The 25,681-nt window shown below is 43.9% G+C and overlaps 1 protein-coding gene across 4 annotated transcripts; it reads right to left on the reverse strand.

Moving 5' to 3' along the window:
• Positions 1-724: 724 nt before the first annotated feature.
• Positions 725-25,668, reverse strand: NFS1 (NFS1 cysteine desulfurase). Of its 4 annotated transcripts, none has more exons than XM_004746524.3 (13): positions 25,533-25,668; positions 24,802-24,911; positions 23,975-24,091; positions 21,523-21,606; positions 14,445-14,597; positions 10,745-10,838; positions 9,897-10,031; positions 6,985-7,142; positions 6,454-6,559; positions 6,293-6,374; positions 5,551-5,634; positions 4,886-4,975; positions 725-1,398 (listed from the first exon to the last, which is right to left on the reverse strand). In XM_004746524.3, exons 1-13 carry the CDS (start codon positions 25,627-25,629, stop codon positions 1,335-1,337), a joined length of 1,374 nt encoding a protein of 457 aa, XP_004746581.1. In that variant the 5' UTR covers positions 25,630-25,668; the 3' UTR covers positions 725-1,334. The 4 variants fall into 4 exon arrangements, with proteins under 4 accessions (XP_004746581.1, XP_044940066.1, XP_044940068.1 ...); XM_045084131.1 differs by having other exon boundaries at positions 25,434-25,629; XM_045084133.1 differs by lacking the exon at positions 14,445-14,597.
• Positions 25,669-25,681: the final 13 nt, after the last annotated feature.

The raw sequence follows: 25,681 nt of genomic DNA on the forward strand, positions 1-25,681 counted from the left end.
CAGTGTCATACCCACAAATGGAAAAACTACTCTAGCTATATTAGCCTATTGGTTTCTCAAACGTATCATGCTTTTTTTTTTTAAAACTCAGGCCCTTTATTCTTCCTGCTCCTTTTCATTTCTCATTCATCTCTAGCTCTTTCCATGGCTGGAAATCACATTTTTTTAAAATTTTTATTTATTGATTTGACACAGAGAGAGAGAGGGAAAGAGAGAATGTGTGTTAGTATAAGCAGGGGGAGTGGCAGGCAGAAGAAGCAGCAGACTCCCAGTGGAGCAAGGAGCCTGATGAGGGGCTTGAACCCAGGACCCCGGGACCATGACCCAAGCCGAAGGCAGACGCTTAAACGAATGAGCCACCCAGGTGCCCCTGAAAATCACGTTTTTGCTTATGTAATATCTCCTTCAAAAGTTACCTACAAGGTGCCTGGGTGGCTCAGTTGGTTAAGCGACTACCTTCAGCTCAGGTCATGATCTCGGAGTCCTGGGATCAAGTCCCGCATCGGGCTCCCAGCTCCATGGGGAGTCCGCTTCTCCCTCCGACCTTCTCAGCTCTCATGTTCTCTCTCACTCTCAAATGAATAAATAAAATCTTTTTAAAAAATAAAAGTAAATAAAAATTTAAAAAGTCATCTACAGGAATAAAGTGGTGTGGTAGTTTGCTCCCGGTTCCCAAGAACAGGTTGAAATTTTCTCTGAGATTTTCATAAAGTCACAAATTAAATAGAGGAAGGTGATTTTATTTCTCTAATCTGCAAATTAACAATTTTTAAAAAGAAACATAAATTATTAGAATAGTGGGTGGAGTCATAGATATTTCTAGCTCCATTCGGTCAAAAAAAATGAAGAGGGACAAGAACAGGAGATAAGCCTTCTAAGAAACTTGCTTCCGTCTATAATCAACATGAAGAGGTGGACTGTGGAGACAAAAAAGAAATTAAATAGTAGATTATGCTTGTTCCTGAAGGAATCAGTCTTGCTGAGCAGTAGTAATAATTCAAAATGTCCACACAAAGCACTGAGGTCTCTGAACAAAGAACCTTCTTCCAGTTGCTCTGGCTCTCCACACCAAGAACATCCATTCACTGTAAGACAAGAGGACTCCTGGAGAGAAATGGTGAGTGTTCCCCACCAAAGGAGCTGAGGCTCAGGAAAGATATTTTGTGTTTCTATTTTGGGTTGATGGTGGCCTGATGCTGAAGTCAACTGGGCTACAACAATTCTGGTTTGAACATGAAACACCCACTGGGTATAACAAGGTACCCAGATGTTCATGGCTTGGTGAGGCAGGAGGAAGCAAGGTTGGCACAAAGTCAGAGGCCCAGCCCATTCTTCTAGTGTTGGGTCCACTTGATGCTCTTGAGATCAATGCCATCCTGCACCATCTCCCAGAGAGGGCTGCCAAGGAAAAGAGACATTGGGTGAGTAAGGGCTTAGATAGGAAAAAAATAACATTGCTCTCTGACCCTTCAGTCCTGAATTATCTCCATCTATTCTTCTCACTCCATTTTCTTGCCCTGAAAGACCCAACATGGTGGTTAGCAAGTCTTTCCCAACTCTCTCTCTGTAAAGATTTTATTTATTTATTTGAGAGAGAGAAAGAGAGCACGAGCAGGGGGGAGGGTGAGAGGGAGAGGGAGAAGCAGACTTCCTGCTGAGCAGGAAGCCTGATGTGAGACTCAATCCCAGGACCCTAAGATAGTGACCTGAGCTAAAGTCAAATGCTTAACCAACTGAGCCACCCAGGTGCCCTCCCAGCTCTCTTTGAACCCTTGTCAGCTCTAGCAGATCCATAGCTGCCAACAAACAATAACTGAGTACCCCAGGCTCAGCTCCAGTGGGGCCAAGCCAGTGGCATAAGGTTGTGGTTATATTCAAGAAGCTCTCATCCCATTCGTGAGAGACTATGGACACATTTTCCCTGGTGGAACCAAGACCACTGGAACTGTGTAAGCAGCAAGTTTCAGCCTCTACTCATCCCCATCACACAAGAACCACTTTCAGCACTTCTCTCTGGTTTTTGCTCTACTTCTCAGTTAGTTCTAGACCTTAGTCCTAAATTACCTAGGTATATAGCAATCGTAACCAATTCCTATCAGGCTCATCTCCCCAGAGTTGGACTGTGCTTCCAACATCCCTGGTTCCAATTCAAAAGTACCTCTTGGATATTAGACCTGAACATCCCATCTCACACAAGAACTACTGCTGATAAATCTACTAAGCTCCGATTCCCTTCAGCTTCAATGTCTTAGATGATATTCCCAGAACAGATATTACCTTAATGTGTTATGACTATGAGATTCTGGTTTGGATTTTCCCAGTTAATCTTCTTCTACCCAATTTCATTCTGTTCTTGCCTCATCTCTCTCCTTTATGTCATGCATTCCCAGCATGCCTTTTTTTCTTTAAGATTTTATGTATTTATTTATTTATTTATTTGACAGACAGAGAGCACAAGTAGGTAGAACAGCAGGCAGAGGGAGAGGGAGAAGCAGGCTCTCCCCTGAGAGAGGAGCCCGATGTGGAACTAGAACCCAGGACCCTGGGATCATGGCCTAAGCCGAAGGCAGCCACTTAAGCGACTGAGCCACCCAGACACCCACCAGCATGCCTTTCTATTTATGACATTTTCCATGGCTTCTAAAGTTAGCCATCTCCTTTCTGTCCTTTCTCTTAAGAGATCACTTACTGTCATAGACGTACATTATAAAGCTTCAGCTGAGGGCTAATAAGACCAGGCTGAATTTAGTTTGTAATGGTCAGAAGAAATAGGGTGGAGACACTGAAGCCACAGATACGAAGAAAAAGGCTTTGCAGTATGGTCTGTGGAAATGCCCCTTCAGTGTGCCAGAGAGTACCAAAAGCCAAGCCAAGGAGGAATCTTTTTTTTTTTTTTTTAAGATTTTATTTATTTATTTGACAGAAATCACAAGTAGGCAGAGAGAGAGGAGGAAGCAGGCTCCCCACTGAGCAGAGAGCCTGATGCCGGGCTCCATCCCAGGACCCTGGGATCAGAACCTGAGCTGAAGCCAGAGGCTTTAACCCACTGAGCCACCTAGGCGCCCCAACCAAGGAGGAATCTTAAGCCTAAGAAAACTAAGCAACCTGTAGATATTTAAGCAATACAACTAGACATTGGGAAGGAAAATCCAGAGCCCAGAAAGGCCTAGTAAAGTTCATAAAGGGAAGAAGGGAGTATATCCGAACTTCCTCACTCAATAACTAGACCAAGAGAATCCTGAAAGTTGAATTTAAGCAGAATAGAGTCAGACTCTGAAAAACTCCAGAGGCCTCAATGTCCCCTCAATGTTGGAGGAAGTGGAGCTCTACAGCTACTATGGGAAGCCCTGGTGGCAACAGCTGACAAAGCATCTCTTGACCTTGTTTATAAAGCATCTTTACAAAGAGCACTCTTAGTAGTTCCCAACCTTTTGTTGAGAATTTGATGAAAACTATGAACTTGCTTTCACAAAAAAGCGCAAAACAACACAATATTTAGAATAAAATTTCAGGGCTATCATGTGCCTCCTAAAGTTGAGCCACAGAATCCAAATTAAGAATCCTCGGGCGATGGGGCCCCTGGGTGGCTCAGTGGTTAAAGCCTCTGCCTTTAGCTCAGGTCATGATCCCAGGGTCCTGTGATTGAGCCCTGCATTGGGCTCTCTGCTCCATGGGTAACCTGCTTCCTCCTCTCTCTCTGTCTGTCTCTCTGCCTACTTGTGATCTCTGTCAAATAAATAAATAAAATCTTTAAAAAACAAACAAACAAACAAACAAACAAAAGGTCCCAGGGTGCCTGGGTGGTTCAGTTAAGTGTCTGCCTTTGGCTCAGGTCATGATCCCAGGGCTCGGCAGGAGGCCAGCTTCTCCCTCTCCCACTCCCCCTGCTTCTGTTCCCTTTCTCGCTGTGTCTCTCTCTGTCAAATAAATAAATAAAATCTTTTTTTTTTTAGATTATTTATTTATTTATTTGAGAGAGAGAGATCACAAGCAGGCAGAGAGGCAGACAGAGAGAGAGGAGGAAGCAGGCTCCCTGCTGAGCAGAGAGCCCGATGCGGGCCTCAATCCCAGGACCCTGAGACCATGACCCGAACCGAAGGCAGCGGCTTAACCCACTGAGCTACCCAGGCATCCTAAATAAATAAAATCTTAAAAAAATTAAGAATCCCTATTTTTTTAAGAGCTGTCAAATAAACAAATAAAATCTTTAAAAAAAAATCAGAATCCCTAATTTTCTTTTTAAATAGGGATTCTGAATTTTTTTTAAGATTTTATTTATTTATTTGACAGCGAGAGAGATCACAAGTAGGCAGAGAGTCAGGCAGAGAGAGAGGGGGAAACAGGATCCCTGCTGAGCACAGAGCCCAATGCGGGACTCGATCCCAGGACCCCGAGTTCATGACCTGAGCCGAAGGCAGAGGCTTAACCCACTGAGCCACCCAGGCGCCCCAAAAATTCCTATCTTGAAGGGAATTTATCTCTACTTAGTCTACAAATCACTAATTTTGTATTGATAATAATACTATAATAATGAAAAACATCTGAATTTATGTAGTTCTTTAGTTTTTAAAAACTCTTTGTCCTATTCTGAAAACAAGTAGCCAAGATCATCCACTACCAGGTTTTGTGGAACTTTTATTTATTTATTTATTTATTTAGTAAGCTCCATACTGAATGTGGGGCTTGAACTCACTGCCTCAATATCACGAATCACATGGTCTACCAACTAAGCCAGCCAGGGTCCCCAACTCTGTGGAACTTCTAAGTCCTAAAATCCAAGTATTCTCAAAGGCTGGTTTGTGGCAGGGTGAACACACAGCCTGAGGACAAGAGAGGAGCCAGCATTACAATCTCTTTCAAAGGCTCTCTGCTACATAGTGCATACCTCATTTCTCGAAGACGCTTCACATGGTGAATGCACTTCTCCACTGTGTAGTCCACTTCCTCCTCTGTGGTGAAACGGCCAATGCCAAACCTGAAAAAAGGCATAAGAGAAGAGCTCCACATCTGAACTCTGGCACCAGGGCAAATTCATTCAGCAGATACTCAATGAGAATCTATTCCACAAAAGACATGAAAGAACAAAGCCAGAGCATCTCAGAGCGTGGGTCTGTGGATCACCCACATTAGTATCACCACAGTTTTCTTTCTTTCTTTTTTTTAATTATTTGAGAGAGATAGCATGAGAGAGAGAACATGAAGGGTGAGGGATGTCAAAGAGAGAAGCAGACTCCCCGCTGAGCAGTGAGCCCGAAGTAGGACTCAATCCCTGGACTCAATGGTCATGACCTGAGCTGAAGGCAGTCGCTTAACCAACTGAGCCACCCAGGCGCCCACCAGTCCTAGTGAATCAGAATCTCTGAGTGTGGGACTCAGAAAACTTCACAAATTTCCCAAGTGATACTCAATGAAGTATGAGAGCTGCTGCTCTAGCAACTTTCAAGAAGAATCAGGAAGGGATAAGGAAAACAAATCTGAGGAGACTATAATAGGAGATGCATAACATGAAAGAGGATGCTTTTCATAAATGTTGCCTCTCAACTGACTGACCTGATAGAAGAGTGAGCTAAATCCTCATCAGTGCCAATCGCTCGGAGGACATAAGAGGGCTCCAGGGATGCAGAGGTGCAGGCACTGAGGAGAAAAACAAGGAGGCTTGCTCAGTTCATCATCAATGTCTGCTTTTAGCCACAAACCTCTTGATCCCACCCCCAGGTTCCTGAAGTCAGTACATGGAGATAATAGAGACATTCTCATCTGGTAGAGCCAAAGGGCCTGATGCTGCCTCCATTTTCTGGAATGTGACCTACCTCCTCTGGCCCTTGTGGAGGATATCCTCCTTGAGCAAGGACATTACCAAAGCACAACAGAACACGACACCACGTGAGCTGGGTCTGACCAGCAGAAACAGCGGAGAACCAAGTGCTCACTCCCCTAGGATTGAACACACCATCAGTACCAGCCTAGAAGGCAGCTAAACCCTCGGTGGTCTTTCGAGCATCATTCAGTTCTGGAGGTCTGTAACAGAACTGCCAGTGTAACACAGAACAGATGCATGCATCTCCTGGGGCCACAAAAGGCACAAAATTCTACCCCAGGAAGCCCTCTTATGGTGGCAAACTTCAGCAAGTGGCAAGCCAGCTAAAAAATCAGCACTTATAAAATACCTCTACTTAACCAAGAGCTCTTGTGCGTGTCATCTCCACACTAGGAAGCTTAATAATCTGTTATACCACTTAGAGGCCAGGCTAATGAGCCCTGTCATAGTTCTGGTCTATCCAGTCCAACTCACCTCCCTGAGGATAAGGCGACATCCTTGAGTGCCATCAGCAGACTCTCCCCCTCCACATATGCAAAGGAGAGGTTGATACAGCCTGGAGAGAGAATTACTATGAAAGGAGGTTCAAAGACTCAGACTCTTCCAGAACGGGGATGGAAAGGGCATGTTCATACCTGGGTAATGGTGCTCAGGGTCCCCATTCATCACCACATCTGGAAGGCTCTTCATTATCTTCTGTGTGAGCCGCTCTGCTAACTTGGAGATCCGCTTATGGTCGTACTGAGGAGCAGGTAATGGAAGACTAAGCATAGTGACCAATAACAGCTCAGAAACACACAAGATGAGGAGTCCTTTCCCTGTGCTCAGAAGTGATTGGGCATCAGACCCACCTATCATCCCATATTACCCATGGAGACCACTGTATCCTCAGCACAGAGCACAGTACCTGGCATGCAAAGCTGTCCCATAACTGGACTCATGGTTCCAATAAGCTAGAAATAAATGAGCTGATAACTACTAAAAGGACCCATATTTTGAAGCCCATAACACCTCCCTCAGAACAAGATGCCAGCAGCCCTGGGACAAGGACAGATTTTCTAAATCTCCTCTTCCGGCAGAGATCTGACTCAGTTGTGCTGAGAAGCCTCTAATGGGAGACCCAGCACAGGGCAAGAAGTTCAGGAAGGGAACTGCTCTCCCCATACCTCCATCTCTTGCTGTGCCACCTCACATGCGGCCCCCAGCCCCACCACCAAGGGTGTGGGCACTGTCCCAGACCGCATACCCCGCTCCTGCCCCCCTCCACTCTGCAGGGCCTCCACACGCACACGGGGCCGGCGGCGAATGTAGATGGCACCAACCCCTGGGAAACAAAGTTTGTTACAAAAGAGAATAAAAGAAAAACGCGAGTGAAACAAACTATCACTTTTAAAAGGAGTCAAAATATTCTTTCAACTTTTCTGTAAGCTTGAAACTTTTCAAAGTAAAAAAAAAAGTGGAGGAAAGGGAGAAACAACAGTAAAAGCATATTATTTATAAAAATTATTTACCATCACGAAGGTAAATACTAAGAGTAATGACCACATGGTTTAAAGTAGCTCCCTATGCACATCTGAAATGAGATCATACAACTCATCATTATTCTTAAGAGCGAAATAACCAGAAACAACTCAGATATTCATCATCAAGGGAATGGGCAAATAAATTATGATACAGTCAACACAGAGAAATACAAAGCTGGTGTATACAAGAAAAAGGAAGCACCTTGTGTACTGCTACTCTAAAATCGCCAAGGTGCATTGTTAGAAAACAAACAGGTGAAATCTAAATAAAGTCTGTACTTTACATTTAAAAAAAATACATTATTAGGTGAAAAAAGGAAGATGCAGAACAATGAGTATACTATGCTATTTTTTGAGTAAAAACAGAGAAGGAGGAGGGGTTAATATATATATATATATTTGCAAAAGCATAGAATAATTCTAGAAAAATATTCAAAAAACAGCCTCCCCAGAGGAGAACTACATTAATGGCAAAAAGAGGTGACAGACTTTCTGGCATTGTACTTTTTTATAGCTTTTCAATTTGGAACCATGCAAATATATTACCTTGTCTAAAGAGAATAAAAAAAATTTTAAGATTGATTTATTCATTTGAGAAAGAGAAAGAGCAGAGGGAATAATGAGAGGGAGAAGTGGACTCCCTGGTGAGCAGGGAGCCTGACATGGGGCTTGATCCTAGGACCCTCGGATCATGACCTGAGCCGAAGGCAGGTGCTTAACTGACTAAGCCACCCAGGAGCCCCCAGAATAAAATTGTTTAAAAAGGGGCAGGTAGGGGCACCTGGGAGGCTCAAATGTTAAGCGTCTGCCTTTGGCTTAGGTCATGATTCCAGGATTCTGGGATAGAGCCCAATTTGGGCTTCCTGCTCAGCAGGAAGCCTGCTTCTCCCTCTGCTTATGTTCCCCTCTCTCTCTCTCTCTCTCTCTCTGTCAAATAAATAAAAAACAAATCTTGAAAAAGAAAGAAAGACAGGCACCTGAGTGGCTCAGTGGGTTAAAGCCTCTGCCTTCAGCTCAGGTCATGATCCCAGGGTCCTTGGATTGAGCCCCACATCGGGCTCTCTGCTCAGTGGCGAGCCTGCTTCCCCGCCCCCCTGCCTGCCTCTCTGCCTACTTGTGATTTCTATCTGTCAAACAAATAAATAAAATCTTAAAGCAAGCAAGCAAGCAAGCATTAAAAAAAAAAAAAAAAAAAAAACGGTGGGGGGCAGGTCCCTGGCTGGTTCAGTCAGTGGAACATATGACTCTCAATCTTGGGCTTTTAAGTTCAAGCCACGTATTGGGTGTAGAGACTACATAAAAATAAAATCCAAAAAAAAAAAAAAAGAAAAAAGAGAAGAAAAGAAAACAGGTCCATCTGGGTGGCTCAGTGGGTTAAGCCTCTGCCTTTAGCTTAGGTTATGGTCTCAGGATCCTGGGATCGAGCCCCACAATGGGCTCTCTGCTCAGCAGGGAGTCTGCTTCCCCCACCCCCTGCCTGACTCTCTGCTTACTTGTGATCTCTCTGTCAAAGAAATAAATAAAATATTTAAAAACAAAAACAAAAACCAGAAACCAGAAAACAAAAAACTTTGGGGAAAAAAACAGAGAAAGATCAGAGTGGATTTAAAAATTACCACAATCTCCCAAAGTGTATCAAAGCTTAAAAATGTATATAACTGTAAGGGGCAGTTAGGTGGCTCAGTCGGATGAGTGTCTTGACTCTTGGTTTAAGCTTGGGTTATGGACTTGGGGTTGTGGGATTGAGACCCAGGCTCTACACTCAGCAAGGAGTCTGCTGGAGATTATCTCTCCCTTCCTCTGTTCCTCCCCCTGGTTGTGCACTCTCTCTCACTGTCTTTCAAATAAATATAAATAAAATCTTTAAAATATATATATATATGTGTGTATATATTTATACACACATATACATATAACTTAAGACTTGCAAACTAACTTACAGGAATTTCATGCCAAAATATGAGCATGAATGTGCAAAGATATTCACAAAATAGTCACAGGTTTTAAACAGAGTGGCCACTTCATCTTCTTCTACACAGAACAACTTCTTAGGCAAAGATGGTAGTTACTACCAAAACTAAGGCAGTACTCCCAAATTTATGACAAAGGACCCCAGTTTTGAAATAATTTATGTAACAAACTACACTTAATTAAGAAATATTTTTGGGGCGCCTGTGTGGCTCAGTGGGATCAAGCCCTGCATCAGGCTCTCGGCTTAGCAGGGAGCCTGCTTCCCCCACCACCACCCGCCTGCCTCTCTGCCTATTTGTGATCTCTCTCTCTCTCTGTCAAATAAATAAAATCTTAAAAAAAAATAAATAAATACAATTAAAAGAAAAGAAAATATTTCATTTCCTCATCAAATATATACAGTTAACTTCAAGAGCCTACAAACAAGTGTTCCTGGTTATTGCTAAAGGACACTTGCATTCTGCAAGACACTATGAATGTAAACTTCCTCTGAGAGCAACCGTAGTCCCAAATGAGTTCAAGGAACTTCTGTCAAGGAGTTTACTGGGAGGTCTGAGAGAAGGAACTCTAGGAGAGGCTGGTACCTTTGGGACCATAGATTTTATGACCACTGATGCTCATGAGATCAATTTTCATGTCATTGACGTCAAGTGGGATTTTTCCAACAGCCTGGGCTGCATCGGTATGGAAATATACCTTTCTGGAACTGCAAATCCGCCCTAAGGAAACAATAGAAGGGAAGAATCATAGCACAATGATGGGAAGTCACCTGGCAGTGACCTGGCAATGTACCTTGAGTTCTAAGGCAAAATTGCATCTGGCACTAGCCTCTAGCCATAAAGTAAAGAACTTCTCGTTCTGTCTCTTCCTTTCTTTCCCTCTCTCCCTCCCACTCTCTCTGTCATTCTCAGCTAGCTTCCTTTACTAGAAAAAATAATACACATCACCAAATCAAAACATCCCTGATATTCTGATGCCTAAGACTCTTCTTACCTTGTTAACACAGCCTTTTGATATACCAGATTAGCTTTTAGATCTTTCTTAATTTAAAGGAAGCAAAGATTAGCAGATCTATTGGCTAATGTGCCTTAGGGGTTACAGAGTGAGTCTCCAGCTGTAAGTGAGCATAATAAAGAGATGTACTGAAGTGACAAAGGTGAAAGAGGAAGAGAAGAAAGGGTGGTGTTGTGTTTTGGGCAGCAACTGCAGTTAAATGAAAAGAACAGGAAGAATACTAGACCCAGATTCAAATGCTGCTATGCCATATACGGGAGGTCTTTGAACAAGGATCTGAAACTTCCTTTCCCTTAATCTCTCTCCACTGCTATGCCATACACAGGATATCTCTGAACCTCCTTTTCCCTTAATCTCCCTCCCAGATCATATGGATCCCAGTGGTGGGCAAGCATCAAGGTCCACCCACAGTACTCACCTATTTCCGCAATGGGCTGCTTCACTCCAATCTCATTGTTCACAGTCATAACTGAGACCAGGCTGGTATCTGGCTGGATGGCAGACTCTAGTTCCTAAGATTATCAGGAGCAAGGAGACTATATAGATCCAACAAAATCCTCCCTAACTCAGAATGTAGGCAAGCTTAGTCTTGGAAAGGGGCCTTTTGCCACCCACTTACCAGAATGGTTAAAATAAAAATGGTAACAACCCAAAATGCTGGCAAGGATTCAGAGAAACCGCATCATTCACACACTTGGTTATTACTATTAGTAAGAATGCAAGATGGCATAGCCATGCTGGAAAACAGTTTTGCAGTTTTTGTCTCCTACTAAACATGAAATTACCATATGGCCCAGTAATTGCACTGCTGGGCATTTATCTCAGGGAAATGAAAACAGATTCACACAAAAAACCTACACATAAATGTTCATAGCTGCATTTGTCAAAAAAGCCCAAACCTAGAAACAATCCAGAAGTCACTCAACAGGTGTATGGTTAAACTGTGGTACTTCCACCACATGGACTATGACTCAGCAATGTGGGGGGTGGGGGGAGAAGCAGGCTCCCTGCCGAGCAAGGATCAAGATGCAGGGCTCTGGACCCTGGGATCATGACCTGAGCCGAAGGCAGAGGCTCAACCCACTGAGCCACCCAGGCGCCCCCGACTCAGCAACAGAAAGAACAAACTACTGAGTCATATAACAACCTAAATGACTTGCCAAAGACATGTGGTAAGTAAAAAAGGCTAGTCCCAAAAGGTTACATACTTTAGGATTTCATTTATATAACATTATTGAAATGAAAAAATTAAAGAAATGGAGATCACATTAGTGGTTTTAAAAGAACAGCATGACACATCACTGTGATGATGACACTAATTTGGTGGTGGCAGTAGTTACACACACCTACACGTGATGAGTGAGTCTAAGTTAAACTGGGGAAAGGAGAAGAAGACTGGCAGACTGTGTCAATGTCAATACCCTGGTTGTGGTATTGTACTATACTTCTGTAAGATATTATCATGGGGGAAACTGGGTAAAGGGTACATGAGATCTCTCTGTACTATTTCTCACAACCACATGTGAATCTACAATTATTTAAAAATTCAAAGTTTAATTAAAAAGAGAGAGGGAGAGAACCTTTCCTATGTAAGGTTGTCAGAGTAAGCTGCAAACAACAAAGTAAGTAACAAAAAACAAAGTTATTGGTGACAACACTGAGGAAGGGACCTCATCAGACTAAAATGTTCCTCTTAGTGGAATTATTAATCAGCCTCCCAACATCTTGCTTTCCCAGACACTGGTCTATTAGAGGGGCTCAATGTCATGTTTCTTTCAGCTTCTTGTTTGCTTCCTTCATAGCATTTATCCCAATTTCTAACTACTTCATTTATATGTTTGTTTATATGTTAACTGTCCCCTTCACTAGAATGTAAGCTCCCTGAAGACAGGAACTAAGCTTGTCTTGTTCATCCCACTATCCCTAGTGCCAAGCACTATGACATAATAAATATTATAAGGTGAAAGAAAACCAAAGCCATTAAGGAATTTAAGAAATTTAGTTCTTTAAATTATTAAATATATTTATTTATATAAATATAAAATATTAGTAGGGGTTGGAGCAGCCAAAAAGATTTCAGCAAAAGAGCAGAACTTGAGCTAAGTGGTTAGAAGAAGGAGAGAATTAAGGAAAGTGCAAAGAAAAGAAGAAGAGCTCAAAGGTAAGGGGCTATGTGAGAACAGGCCCACAGCAGGACTGGCCAGGGCCGATCAGGGAGATATGAAGGCAGTGTGGCTGAAGTGGAGGGTTTTAAGAAGGGGCACAGTGGTCAACAATACTGAAACACTAGGTGACAACCACCATGCCTATTCTGAGACCATTATTACCCTCATATCCAAACCAGACAAAGATACCACAAGAAAACTACAGATCAGGATCCCTGATGACTATAGAAACAAAAATCCTTAACAAAACACGGGCGCCTGGGTGGCTCAGTGGGTTAAGCCGCTGCCTTCGGCTCAGGTCATGATCTCAGTATCCTGGGATCGAGTCCCGCATCGGGATCTCTGCTCAGCAGGGAGCCTGCTTCCCTCTCTCTCTCTCTCTGCCTGCCTATCTGTCTGCTGTGAGCTCTCTCTGTCAAATAAATAAATAAAATCTTTAAAAAAAAAAAAAAAAAAAACAAAACACTAGCAAACCAGATGGCTCAGTAGTTACACATCTGCCTTTTGCTGAGGTCATATTCCTAAGGTCCTGGAATCGAGCCCCGTATCAGTCTCCCTGCTCAGCCGGAAGCCTGCTTCCCCCTTTTCCACTCTCCCTCCTTCTGTTCCCTCTCTCACTGTCTCTCTCTGTCAAATAAATAAATAAAATCTTAAAAGAAAAAAAAGAAACACTAGCAAACTGGGGCACCTGGATGGCTCAGTCATTTCAGTGTCTGCCCACAACTCGGGTCATGATCCCAGAGTCCTGGGATTGAGCCCTACATCAGGTTCCCTGTTCAGTGGGGACCCTGCTTCTCCCTCTCCCACCTGCTCTTACTCTCTCTCAAGTAAATAAAATCTTTAAAAGACAAACAAAACAAAAATAGTAGCAAACCAAATCCAGCAACCTATCAAACAATGTAATATTGTAATATTAATAGAAAGCAAAACCCCCTCAATAAACACAAAAAAACTGATGAAACCAAAATGCATTCATGATAACCAAAAAAAAAAAAAAAAAAATCAACAGCCTTGGAGAACCTCTTCGATCTAATAAAGGACATTCATGCAAGAATGGCTCTGAAAAATCGACAGTTAAGATCATACTTAATGAGGAAAGCTTTCGCCCAAGATCAGGAACAAAACAAGAGTGTCTGCTCTCACCACTTCTATTCTGCTTTGTACTAGAAGTTCTTGCCAAGCAACTGGGCAAGGGGAAAAACAAAAAAAAAGGCATCCAGGTTGGAAGCAAAGTAAAACAATCTCTACTTGCAAAAGAAAGGGTTCTATCCACAAACTGCATCTCAGGATTTGACTAGGGATGCTGATACTCAAAATGTGGTGAACAACGGGTGCCTGGGTGGTTCAGTGGATTAAAGCCTCTGCCTCCAGCTCAGGTCATAATCCCAGGGTCTTGGGATTGAGCCCTCCATCAGGCTCTCTACTCAGCAGGGGGTCTGCTTCCTCCTCTCTCTCTGCCTGCCTCTTCTGTCTATTTGTGATCTTTGTCTGTCAAATAAATAAATCTTTAAAAAAAAATGTGGTGAACAAGACGTGTGAACTCACTACGCAAAATGTACATATAAAGATATGGGCCATATAGGGAAATATTCTTCACAAAAACTATACCTCCACTTTAGAGGGATAAGAAACATCAGCACAGGGGAGGAAGAGGCCAGAGCTTTTACATGGTGAGTGTTGATTCCCTGGCATCCCGCACACACACCCAGTGGCCCTCAGACACACCAGGAAGCATTGACAAAGCTGAGAAACAACTCCTCCAGAGAAAAAGAAGATGGTACACACTCAAGGGGAACATATGTTCATATGCTCAGTTTCTCTCCCGGGCCTATTTCTCTAAGCTTCCCCTCACCATTAGATCTAGTCCTTGAAGATCCAGCTGAAGCTGAAGACAGTTACAGGCTGAAGCCAAGCTGTTCGTATTTTGCCCCTCCTGCCAGTAGTCACTCCTACCTTCAGGTCGATGATCCCACTCTTCTTCACCGGGAGGTATGTGACCTGAAAGCCCTCAGCTTCCAGTGAACGGCAGGAATCCAAAACACATTTGTGCTCTGTCTGAGTGGTGATCAAGTGCTTTTTCCGTGACCTATAGAACCTGGCCACCCCCTAGAAATTGGTGGTGGTGGAAGGAAGGAAGGTATACTCAGATAAACAGCAAGGACTTCAATCCCACTTGAAAGAAAATGTGGGAAAGAGCTGTATGCTCCAACATCAATTCTGTGACACCAAGTGCATGTCCTACAATTCAACTGAATTCTGACACTAACTACCATGAGTTAGTACAAATCCCACAGCTTAAGGGGCTCAGTCCCATGAGACTAACTCCACTTCAGATGTTAGTCACAAGGTCCAGGTGTCACAATCCAGCTTGCAATACTTTCACCCAGCTGGCTACAAATTCAGGACTTCCACAGCCCCCCAATAATTCACCCGAATAACTCTCTGAAGTGGCTGAAAGCACTACACTATTACGGTTTTATTATAAAGGATACAATTCAGGAACAGCCAAATGGAAGAGATGCATAGGGTGAGGCTGAGGAGGGGATGGGCACAAAGTTTCCATGCCCTGTCTTTGTGAATCTAGGCATGCCACCTGCCCAGCACATCCATGGTGAACACCAACCTGGAAGATCCTCTGAGCCTTACAGTCTGGAGTTTTTATGGGGGTTTCATTACCAAGACATGACTGATTAAATCACTGGCCACAGGCCTGAGCTCAATCTTCAGTTCCCCTCTCCTACTCTGAGGGAAGTAGAGTCGAAAGTTCCAGCCCTCTGAACACATGTTTTATTCTTCTGGAGAGGGCAGCCAGTCCCTTGCAACCAGGAGTCCACCGTGAGTCACTTCATTACCATAAACTCAGATATGAGGGGTTTGTTATATGGGGTTTTTTTTTAAAAAAGATTTTAAAACATTTTAAAAGATTTTAAAAGATTTTTTTTAAATATTTTTTTAAAATTATTTATTTATTTGACAGAGAGATCACAGTAGGCGGAGAAGCAGGCAGAGAAGGAGAAGGAAGCAGGCTCCCTGTTGAGCAGAGAGCCCGATGTGGGGCTCAATCCCAGGACCCTGGGACCATGACCTGAGCCGAAGGCAGAGGCTTTAACCCACTGAGTCACCCAGGTGCACCTCAAATAAATAAAATCTTAAAAAAAAAAAAAAAAAAAGCTGTATGCATACTCTTTAGCTATGATTCTTCATTTAGAGATTTACCTTAGGGAAATATTTCAAAAGACAGGTCAAGCTACAGAGATTAAATAATATAATCTTTAAAAAAAAATGGAAAAATTATTGCTAACTGAATTTAAATTTTTTAAAAAAGGAAAAATTAAACACATCTAACAACAGAGAAATAAAAAGTAAAATATGATAACACAACTCCATGAAAAAGAAGGTAGTTATATTAAAAATTATGAAGTTTGAGGGATGCTTGGGTGGCTCAGTCACTTAAGCATCTGACTTCAACTCAAGTCATATTCTCAGGGTCCTGAGATCGAGCCCCATGTGGCGCTCCCTGCTCAGCGGGGAGTTGGCTTCTCCCCAACCCCTGCTCCTTCTCCCGCCTTGTTCTCTCTCCCCATCTCAAATAAATAAATAAAATCTTTAAAAAAAATTTTTTTTAAAGTAATAAGAAAAATAAAATGTGGTGTATCTCAATCTTGGGGTCATGAGTTTAAGCCCCACACTGGCTTCCACATCCAGCATGAAGACTATTTAAAAAAATAACAAACAAAAACCATGCAACCCAATTCCCCCAAGCTTATAATAGAGTACTACTTTAAAAGCAGAATATGGGGGGGCGCCTGGGTGGCTCAATCACTAGCGTCTCCCTTTGGCTCAGGTCATGATCCCAGGGTCCTGGAATCGAGTCCCGCCTCGGGCTCCTTGCTTGGCAGAAAGTCTGCTTCTCCCTCTCCCTCTGCTGCTCCCCTGCTTGTGTTCACTCTCTTGCTGTGTCTCTGCCAAATAAATAAATAAAATCTTAAAAAAAAAAAAAAAGAAAGAAAGAAAGCAGAATGTGGGGTGCCTGGATGGATCAGTCAGATAAATGTCTAATTCTTGGTTTCGGCACAGGTCATGAGCTCAGGGTTCTGGGATCAAGTCCCTCCCTGGGCTCCAAATGCTCAGTGTGCAATCTGCTGGACATTCTTTCCCCTCACTCTCCCTCCCCCTCTGCTCCCTGCCTGCACCCTCGCTGCCCTCACACTCTCTCTCTCAAATAAACAAAATCTTTAAAACGCAGAGTATAGGGGTGCCTGGGTGGCTCAGATGGTTTAGCATCTGCCTTCACCTCAATCATGATCTCTAGGTCCTAGGACAGAGCCCTGCAACAGGCTTCCTGCTCAGCAGGGAGTCTGCTTCTCTCTCTCTCCGACTGTCCCTCCCCACTGCTCATTCTAATAAATAAATAAAATCTCAAAAAAAAAAAAAAAAGGCAGAATATAGGGGCACCTGGGTGGCTCAGTCGGTTAAGCTCAGGTCATGGGATCCTGGGATCTAGCCCTATGTCAGGCTCACTGTTCAGCGGGGAGTTTGCTTCTCCCTCTGTCTCTGCCTCTGCCCCTGACTTGTGCTTGCTCTCTCTCTCTCGAATAAATAAATAAATTCTTTTTTTTTTTTTTAAAGATTTCATCTATTTGGGAGAGAGAGAGAAAGAGTGCACAAGCAGGGAGAGCAGCAGGCAGGCAGAGGGAGAGGAAGCAGCAGGACCCTGGGATCATGACCTGAGCCGAAGGCAGACTCTTAACCAACTGAGCCACCGAGGTGCCCCAAAACAAATAAAACTGTTTTTAAAAAAAATTTAAATAAATTGGGACGCCTGGGTGGCTCAGTTGGTTGGACGACTGCCTTCGGCTCAGGTCATGATCTTGGAGTCCCGGGATCGAGTCCCACATCGGGCTCTCAGCTCCACGGGGAGCCTGCTTCTCTCTTTGACCTTCTCCTTGCTCATGCTCTGTCTCACTTTCTCTCTCTCAAATAAATAAATATTAAAAAAAAAAATTTAAATAAAAAAGCAGAATATAAAACTAATTAGGCCAAAATTATAACTACATAAAATTTATATGTTCTGGACGATAAGGATCATAACAAGGAAAACATTTAAAAGTTCCCCACTCCTGGACAACCCATTCAGGACCCCTCTCACTCTAGAGAGCTTTCTTTCTTTGCTTTCTGTTCTCACCTTCACTTAATAAATTTTCACATCACTTAACAAAATAAAAAAACAGAAAAAGTTTCCCACCCCTTTCTACTCTCTCCTATCTCAATTACCCACAGTGTTGAATCCTCTAACAATAGATTTACCCATTTAGGAGACTAAGGGGAAAACTGGTTTTTGGTTTTGTTTTTTAAGATTTTATGTATTTATTTGACAGAAGAATGAGAGAGCACAAGCAGGCAGAGCAGCAAAGGGAGAGGGAGAAGCAGGCTCCCCGCTGAGCAGGGAGCCCGATTCAGGGCTTGATCCCAGGATCCTGGGATCATGATCTGAGCCGCTGGCAGTCACTTAACCAACTGAGCCACCCAGGCACCCAAGGGAAAAACTGTTACAACTATTTTTAGCAATCCTGCGCCTCTAGGTTTGAGTAGGAACAGTAGAGAGTTTCAAAGTTTTAAAAATGCTCCTCATTCCAGAAATCATCCCCATTTCTGGAGGGATCTCCACCATGGTTCTGTAGTTTCTGCATTCCAAAGGATGGACACCTTCCAGCTAGCAGAAACAGACAGATGACTCTGGAGCTCCCCTACACCCACTCTAAGCTCATAAAAACCAAAACTGGCAGCACAGTTGAGACACAAAGGTGAGACGGGGTGGAGCCAGTTGAACATAGAGCAGTACACCCTTTCTCAGAGCCTCGGTATTTACCCAAGTGATACTGGCAAGCAGGCCCAGTACAATGTGATTAAGTTGCATGAAATACCAGCATGATTACTGAGAATGGAGCTGTACTTTTGTTAGCACCAGAGACCCAAAGATAGACTGACTGATCTCAGAGTAGGTGGTGAATGTAGAGGTTGCTTTTAGACAACAGGCTTGAGCAATAGAGACCTGATCAAGGTGAAAGGGCCCACAACAACTCCCTGGCTAAAAACAGACATCATGAGACTCACCTCAATATATCCATAGGCCCGGAGTAAACAACGGGCTACTTACAACCAGGCGCAGTTGCCAATCCATCCCCATACCTCCTCACCTTCCCCTTTAACAAGTAGCCTCCACCCACTGCCTTCTTGCAGACCATCTCTCCTTTGCTCTCTTGCCCGCCACTTTCTTGGTGTGTATTCAATAAACTTCTACTGGGTGGCATTGCCTCTGCCTTGCTCAGGTCATGATTCTTGGGATCGACCTCAGGGGCCTGAATGCCCTTTACTTGTGATCTCTCTCTCTGTGTCAAGTGAAACCAGCTTCGAAAAAAAAAAAAAAAAAAAATAAAAATCAGTCAGGTGAATCCCCATATTTTGGGGGCCCCCGTCTGATTGAGAGAGACACCACAATGCAGTGAATGCCTGCAGAAGTACAGCAAACAATACCTCAAAATGGGAACATCTAAAGAAACAGGAGGGGCACCTGCCTGGCTCAGTCGTAGAACATGCAACTTTTGGTCTTGGGGTTATAAATTCAAGCCCTACGGTGGGTGTAGAAATTACCTTAAAATATAAAATCCTGGGGTGACTGGGTGGCTCAATCGCTTAAGTATTTGACTTTTTTTTTTTTTTAAGATTTATTAATTTATTTTAGGGAGAGAGCACACAATCAACTGGGGGAGGGGCAGAGAGAGAGGGAGAGAGAGAATCCTCAAGCAGACTCCCTGCTGAGTGGGGAACCTAACATGAGGTTTGATCCTAGGACTCTGAGATCATGACCTGAGCCGAAAACAAGAATCAACCGTTTAACTAAATGACCCACCCAGGCACTCCTTGGTTAAGCAACAACTCTTGATTTGGCTCAGGTCATTATTTCAGGGTTGTGAGACTGAGCCCTGTGTCAGGTTTCATTCTGGGCATGGAGCCTATTTGAGAGTCTCTCTCTCTTCCTCTGCCCTTCCTCCTCACCAACCCCCACTCGTGTGTGTTTTCTCTCTTTCAAAAAAAAAAGCAGGGGAGCCACCTGCGTGGCTCAGTCGTTAAGCATCTGCCTCTGACTTTGGCTCAGATCATGGTTCCAGGGTCCTGGGTTTGAGCCGCACATAGGGGTCCCTGCTCAGCAGAGAGTCTGCTTCTCCATCTCCCACTCCCCCTGCTTGTGTTTCCTCTCTCGCTGTCTCTGTCAAATAAATAAAATCATTAAATAATATATATATTTATATGCACAAAATCCTATTTTTAAAAAAAGATTTTTATTTATTTATTTGACAGAGATCACAAGTAGGCAGAGAAGCAGAGAAAGAGGGAGAAAGCAGGCTCCCAGCCAAGCAGAGAGCCTGATGCGGGTCTCAATCCCAGGACCCTGAGATCATGACCTGAGCCAAAGGCAGAGGCTCTAACCCACTGAGCCACCCAGGTGCCACCAAATGCACAAAATCCTTAACAAATTTAAAATTTTTAAAAGGGGTACCTGGGTGACACAGTCAGTTAAACGTATTCTTGGTTGGACTCTTGGTTTCTGCTCAGATCATGATCTCTGAGTTATGGGATCAAGCCCCATGCTGGGCTCTGTGCTCAGCATGGAGTCTGTTTGGGACTTTCTCTCCCTCTGTCCCTCCCTCAACAAAATAAGTAAATCTTTTTTTTTTTTTAAATAAACCTTTAAAAATAAAGAAAGTGAAAAACTTGTTGCAAATAGATCTCATCAGAAAGAAAAAGGAAGACTGAGAGGAGGGTTAGCCCTGAAATCACATATATAAGAGTGAAGCTGGTAACCAGAAGCAGAGGAACATGCTCAACTACAAGTAGATTTGGGGCTTCACTGTAATTAGATCAAAAGGATGGTGAAGAGGCACCTAGCTGGCTCAGTCGGTACAGCGTGTAACTCTTGATCTCGGGTTTGTGAGTTGGAGCCCCACAATGGAAGTAGAAATTACTCAAAAAACATCTTGGGGCGCCTGGGTGGCTCAGTGGGTTAAGCCGCTGCCTTCGGCTCAGGTCATGATCTCAGAGTCCTGGGATCGAGTCCCGCATCGGGCTCTCTGCTCGGCAGAGAGCCTGCTTCCCTCTCTCTCTCTCTGGCTGCCTCTCTGTCTACTTGTGATTTCTCTCTGTCAAATTAATAAATAAAATCTTTAAAAAAAAAAAATAAAAAAAAAAAACAAAATCTTAAAAGAAAAAAAAGCACTTCACTTAAAAGAAAAAAAAAGCTACTTCACTCCCTGAAGTAGCTGCCATCCAAAACACCAGTGGTTTTTTGTTTGTTTGTTTAAGATTTTAGTTATTTACCTGACACAGAGACAGCAAGAGAGGGAGCACGAGCAGGGAGAGTGGGAGAGGGAGAAGCAGGCTTCCTGCTGAGCAGGGAGCCCGATGTGGGGCTCAGTGCAGGGCTGGATTCCCAGGACCCTGGGATCACCACCTGCGTGGAAGGCAAATGCTACCTAGGTGTCCCCAAACACAAATGGTTGATGGTTAAAAAGCCACCCTTTTTCATGTCCAACTACCTCACTGAACTTAGTTCAACAAGAACAAAGATTTAAGATAGAGTAGATCACAGAGGGTTGAAGGAAGCAACAGATCAGAAAGAATGTATGTCTTTTATTTTATTTATTTATTTATTTATTTATTTTTAAAGATTTTATCTATTGATTTGATAGAGAGATCACAAGTAGACAGAGAGGCAGGCAGAGAGAGAGGAGGAAGCAGGCTCCCCACTGAGCAGAGAGCCTGATGCCATGCAGGGCTCAATCCCAGGACCCTGGGATTATGACCTGAGCCGAAGGCAGAGGCTTTAACCCACTGAGCCACCCAGGCACCCCGTGTCTTTATTTTTAAACGGGGTAGGAGTAAGTAGCTGGGAAATACATATATGAGGGCAAATGATGGAGGGACACCATCTCCCATGTCAGGAAAGCCCAGATATGCCCTCTGGTTCTCTTACCTTAATTGCTATGTTGTTAGATTCAGTAGCGCCACTAGTGAAAATAATCTCACGAGGATCAGCCCCAATCAGAGATGCTACTTGCTGAAATCCAAGAAACAGATAAGTAACATCAGTTTCCCAGGCAGGAGTGTAACTGCAGACATAGCTAGGACAGAGCTCTGGTTCAAGAGCAGCTCCACTGCATCCTATCAACTACCCAAGAAGCTCTGGACCCACCACAGTCAGACAGTGAGTAGATTCAATTCCATCCCAGATTTGAGGCTCTTTCCTGCCTCATATAAAATAACAATAACAATAACAACAATAATAATAATTCTTATTTTTTTAATTTTTAAAAATTTTTATTAATTATTTTTATTAACATATAATATATTATTTGCCTCAGGGGTATAGGTCTGTGAATCGTCAGGCTTACACATTTCACAGCACTCACCATATCACATACCCTCCCCAATGTCCATAACCCAACCACCCTCTCCCTTCCCCCGCCCCCAACAACCCTCAGTCTGTTTTTGCATTTTTTCTTAATTTTTTTTTTAAGATTTTATTTATTTATTTGACAGATCACAAGTAGGCAGAGAGGCAGGTAGAGAGAGAGAAGGGAAGAAGCAGGCTCCCTGCTGAGCAGAGAGCCCTATGTGGGGCTCCATCCCAGGACTCTGGGATCATGACCTGAGCTGAAGGCAGAGGCTTTAACCCACTGAGCCACCCAGGCACCCCCCTCAGTCTGTTTTGTGAGATTAAGAGTCTCTTTTTTTTTTTTTTTTTTTTTTTTTTTTTTTTTTTTTTAAAGATTTTATTTATTTATTTGACAGAGAGAAATCACAAGTAGATGGAGAGGCAGGCAGAGAGAGAGGAAGGGAAGCAGGCTCCCTGCTGAGCAGAGAGCCCGATGCGGGACTCGATCCCAAGACCCTGAGATCATGACCTGACCCGAAGGCAGTGGCCTAACCCACTGAGCCACCCAGGTGCCCCGATTAAGAGTCTCTTATGTTTTGTCTCCCTCCCAATCTATTTGTAAATTTTTATAAGATTTTATTTATTTCTTTTTTTTACAAATTTTATTTATTTGAGAGAGAGAGAAAGAAAGAAAATGAGCAGGGATAGGGGCAGAGGGAGAGGGAGGAGCAGAATCCCCACTAAGGAGGACACTGGGATCATGACCTGAGCCGAAGGCAGAAGCTTCACTAACTGAAACCACCCAGGCTCCCCAAAGATTTTATTTTTAAGTAATCTCTACACCCATGCAGGACTCATAACCCTCACATCAAGAGTCACATGCTCTACTGACTAAGCCAGTCAGGTGCCCCTATATTGGCTTTTTAATTATTTATGTATTTATTTATTTATGATCTATTTATTTATTTGAGAGAGAGCATGTGCAAGCAAGTGAGCCCAGCAGGGAGGAGGGGCAGAGGAAGAGGGAGAGAAAATCTCAAGGAGACTCTTCACTGAGTGTGGCTGAGTGTGGAACCCAACATGGGTCTCCATTTCAAGACCCTGAGATCCTGACCAGAGTTGGAATCATGAATCAGATGTTCAACCGAGACACTCAGGAATCCCAAAATACTGGCTTTTTAAAAAAAAATTTTTAGGGGCGCCTGGGTGGCTCAGTGGGTTAAAGCCTCTGCCTTTGGCTCAGGTCATGATCCCAGGGTCCTGGGATGGAACCCCACATAGGGCTCTCCGCTCAGCAGGGAGCCTGCTTCCTCCTCTCTCTGCCTGCTTTTCTGCCTACTTGTGATCTCGGTCTGTCAAATGAATAAATGAAAATAAATAAATAAATAAACAAAAATAATTTTTAAGGTTTTTTTTAAATTTATATGACAGAGAGAGAGAGTGCAAGCAGGGGGAGCGGCAGGGAGAGGGAGAAGCAGGCTCCCACAGAGCAGAGAGCCCGATGAGGGTCTTGATCCCAGGAGCCTGGGATCATGACCTGAGCTGAAGGCAGACAGTTAACCAACTGAGCCACCCAAGGAACTGAGTCCTGATCTCAGCTCAGGTCTTGATCTCAGGGTCATGAGTTCAAGCCTGCATCAGGCTCCACATTGGGCATGAAATCTACTTAATCTAGTTAAAAAAATAAAAGAATAAAATAAAAGGCACTTACTGAGCTTAGTATGTATAAGCATTGTGTTAATAAATACATCATCAGCAGTTTCTCACTGAATCCACACAAAAACCCTAAAGAATAGGAACTATTACAATCTCCATTTTCAATGTATGGAAATTGAGACTTAGAGAAATTAGGTAACATTCCAGAGGTCATTTAGCTAGGAAATGTAAAACCTAATAAAATCCCATCAGAGAGACTCCAAGGCCTGCTCTTTAAATCTCTTCCTGAAAGAGCCCCAAAACATTTCCACCTCCATCCAGTGCTATCAAGTAAATGCCTCCCACAGTCCACTAAACCTCTGACATCAGAACCTCCTAGGTCTTCTATACTCACCTGGCGAGCATGTTCCATGGCTGCCTCACTCTCCCAGCCATAAGCATGTGTCCGGGAGTGTGGGTTCCCATAGTAGTTGACTAGGTAAGGGATCATGGCATCAAGCACCCGAGGATCCTGAGCACAACAGAACAGATCAGTCCCCTTGAGTCCATAGATCACTCAGGCCCCACTCCATCCCCTCAGAACTGTCCAACCTGCCTCAACACACTCCAAGCCCTTCAGACACTACCTAGATTGAACCTCAAACATTCTTCCATCCCCTTAGGTACTAAACAAATATCAGCCTAATATATGCCCACTCTCAACCCACCTTAAATCATTCTACCAGATTATTCTACCATCTCCTCAGGTAATCTACAATCATTGCCTTGTCCTTGCAGCTGTTTCTGCATCCTGCCAGGTGATGTGATCTACAAGGGCCAGCATATGACAAGAGACCACATGTTGATGAAATCTACTAATATCGAAGTGTTTATCATGTGCCAGGTTCTGTTTAAAGGGCTGCTTTATGTCTTTTAACCCATTTAATATTTGCCCAAATTCACACAGTAAGTAGCAATCCAGTTAATTCCAAAGCTGATGCTTTTATTCCTACTATAGTGCCTATACTGAAGTGACTTGACCAAGGTCAATAGCTAACAATTAGTAGAGCCATTTCTAGTTTATTACAGCTTAAACCTCCTGACTTCTGGCTCATTGCTTTTCCCAACACATACTTCACAATGGCTATCACTTCTGGAGGATCCAGTCATTTCTGTGCATTGTCACTTCTGCAATATAATTGTTATTAACAGCCTTGGGGAGAGCTGTCCCTCCATCCTTACCAGAGGAGTTGTAGCTTGCACATCCATATACAGAGGTCGCAGCTCTGACTCGGCCTGTGGAGGAGTGGCTGTAGCTGAGGGAACATCAGACTGGGTAGCATGGTCTACAACTGACCAAGGGGAAAAAAAAAAAAAAGAGGTATGGAGTGGCCAAGCTGAGAAAACCTATGGACACAAGGTATCCAAGACAGCAGAAGGTGAAAGCTGGATGGAGGTGAGATAAGTTGAAAGGATGCTGGGGTTGAAGCTTAATGGAAAAGAAAACAAAACATCAGAGAACTTAAGCAAACTGTAAAAGGAAGAGAGGGAGACCGTGGTCTTGGGGGGGGGGGGGGAACAATATTCGAATTGCTTCGTTGGGAGCAGGGAGGGATCCGAAAAGGCAAAGCCATTTACAAGGACCGAGGAGACAGAGTAGGTTAAGATCTCCCTCAAAAATTACTGGCTGGACAACTAGCATCTCTTAAAGTTGGCCAGGAGAGGTCTGAAGACCGATCAAGCTTCCAAGGATCCGAGGGCCTGTGGGGTAGGATCTGAAGGGCGACACGGCGAAGTCAACCGATCTGAGGGCGAGCCTGAGGAAGTCTGAGGGGTGCAGCCAGAAGGCAGGGTCAGGGGTCTGGGTAACTGACGGAAGAGCGAGGCTGTGTAATATTCAGGTGCGTCGCCACGCCAAGGGGGAAGGTCCGCGCCTGCAGGGACGGTGGCGGCGAGCAGGGCCCGGAGCGTACCGCGCAGGCGCAGCCCCCGAGTGGGCGCCGTGGAGTTGGGCCCCGGAGCGACCGGCACAGCCGCGGCCGCTCGCCTCCAAGCGGTTCGCAGCAGCATGGTCCCGCAGGAAGAGCCCCCCGCCCGAGGCGGCGACAGTCCTCAGCTACGG

Source organism: Mustela putorius, unplaced genomic scaffold, assembly GCF_011764305.1.
Source record: "Mustela putorius furo isolate JIRA1106 unplaced genomic scaffold, ASM1176430v1.1 tig00000743_pilon_pilon_pilon, whole genome shotgun sequence".
Taxonomy (NCBI): Eukaryota; Metazoa; Chordata; class Mammalia; order Carnivora; family Mustelidae; genus Mustela; species Mustela putorius.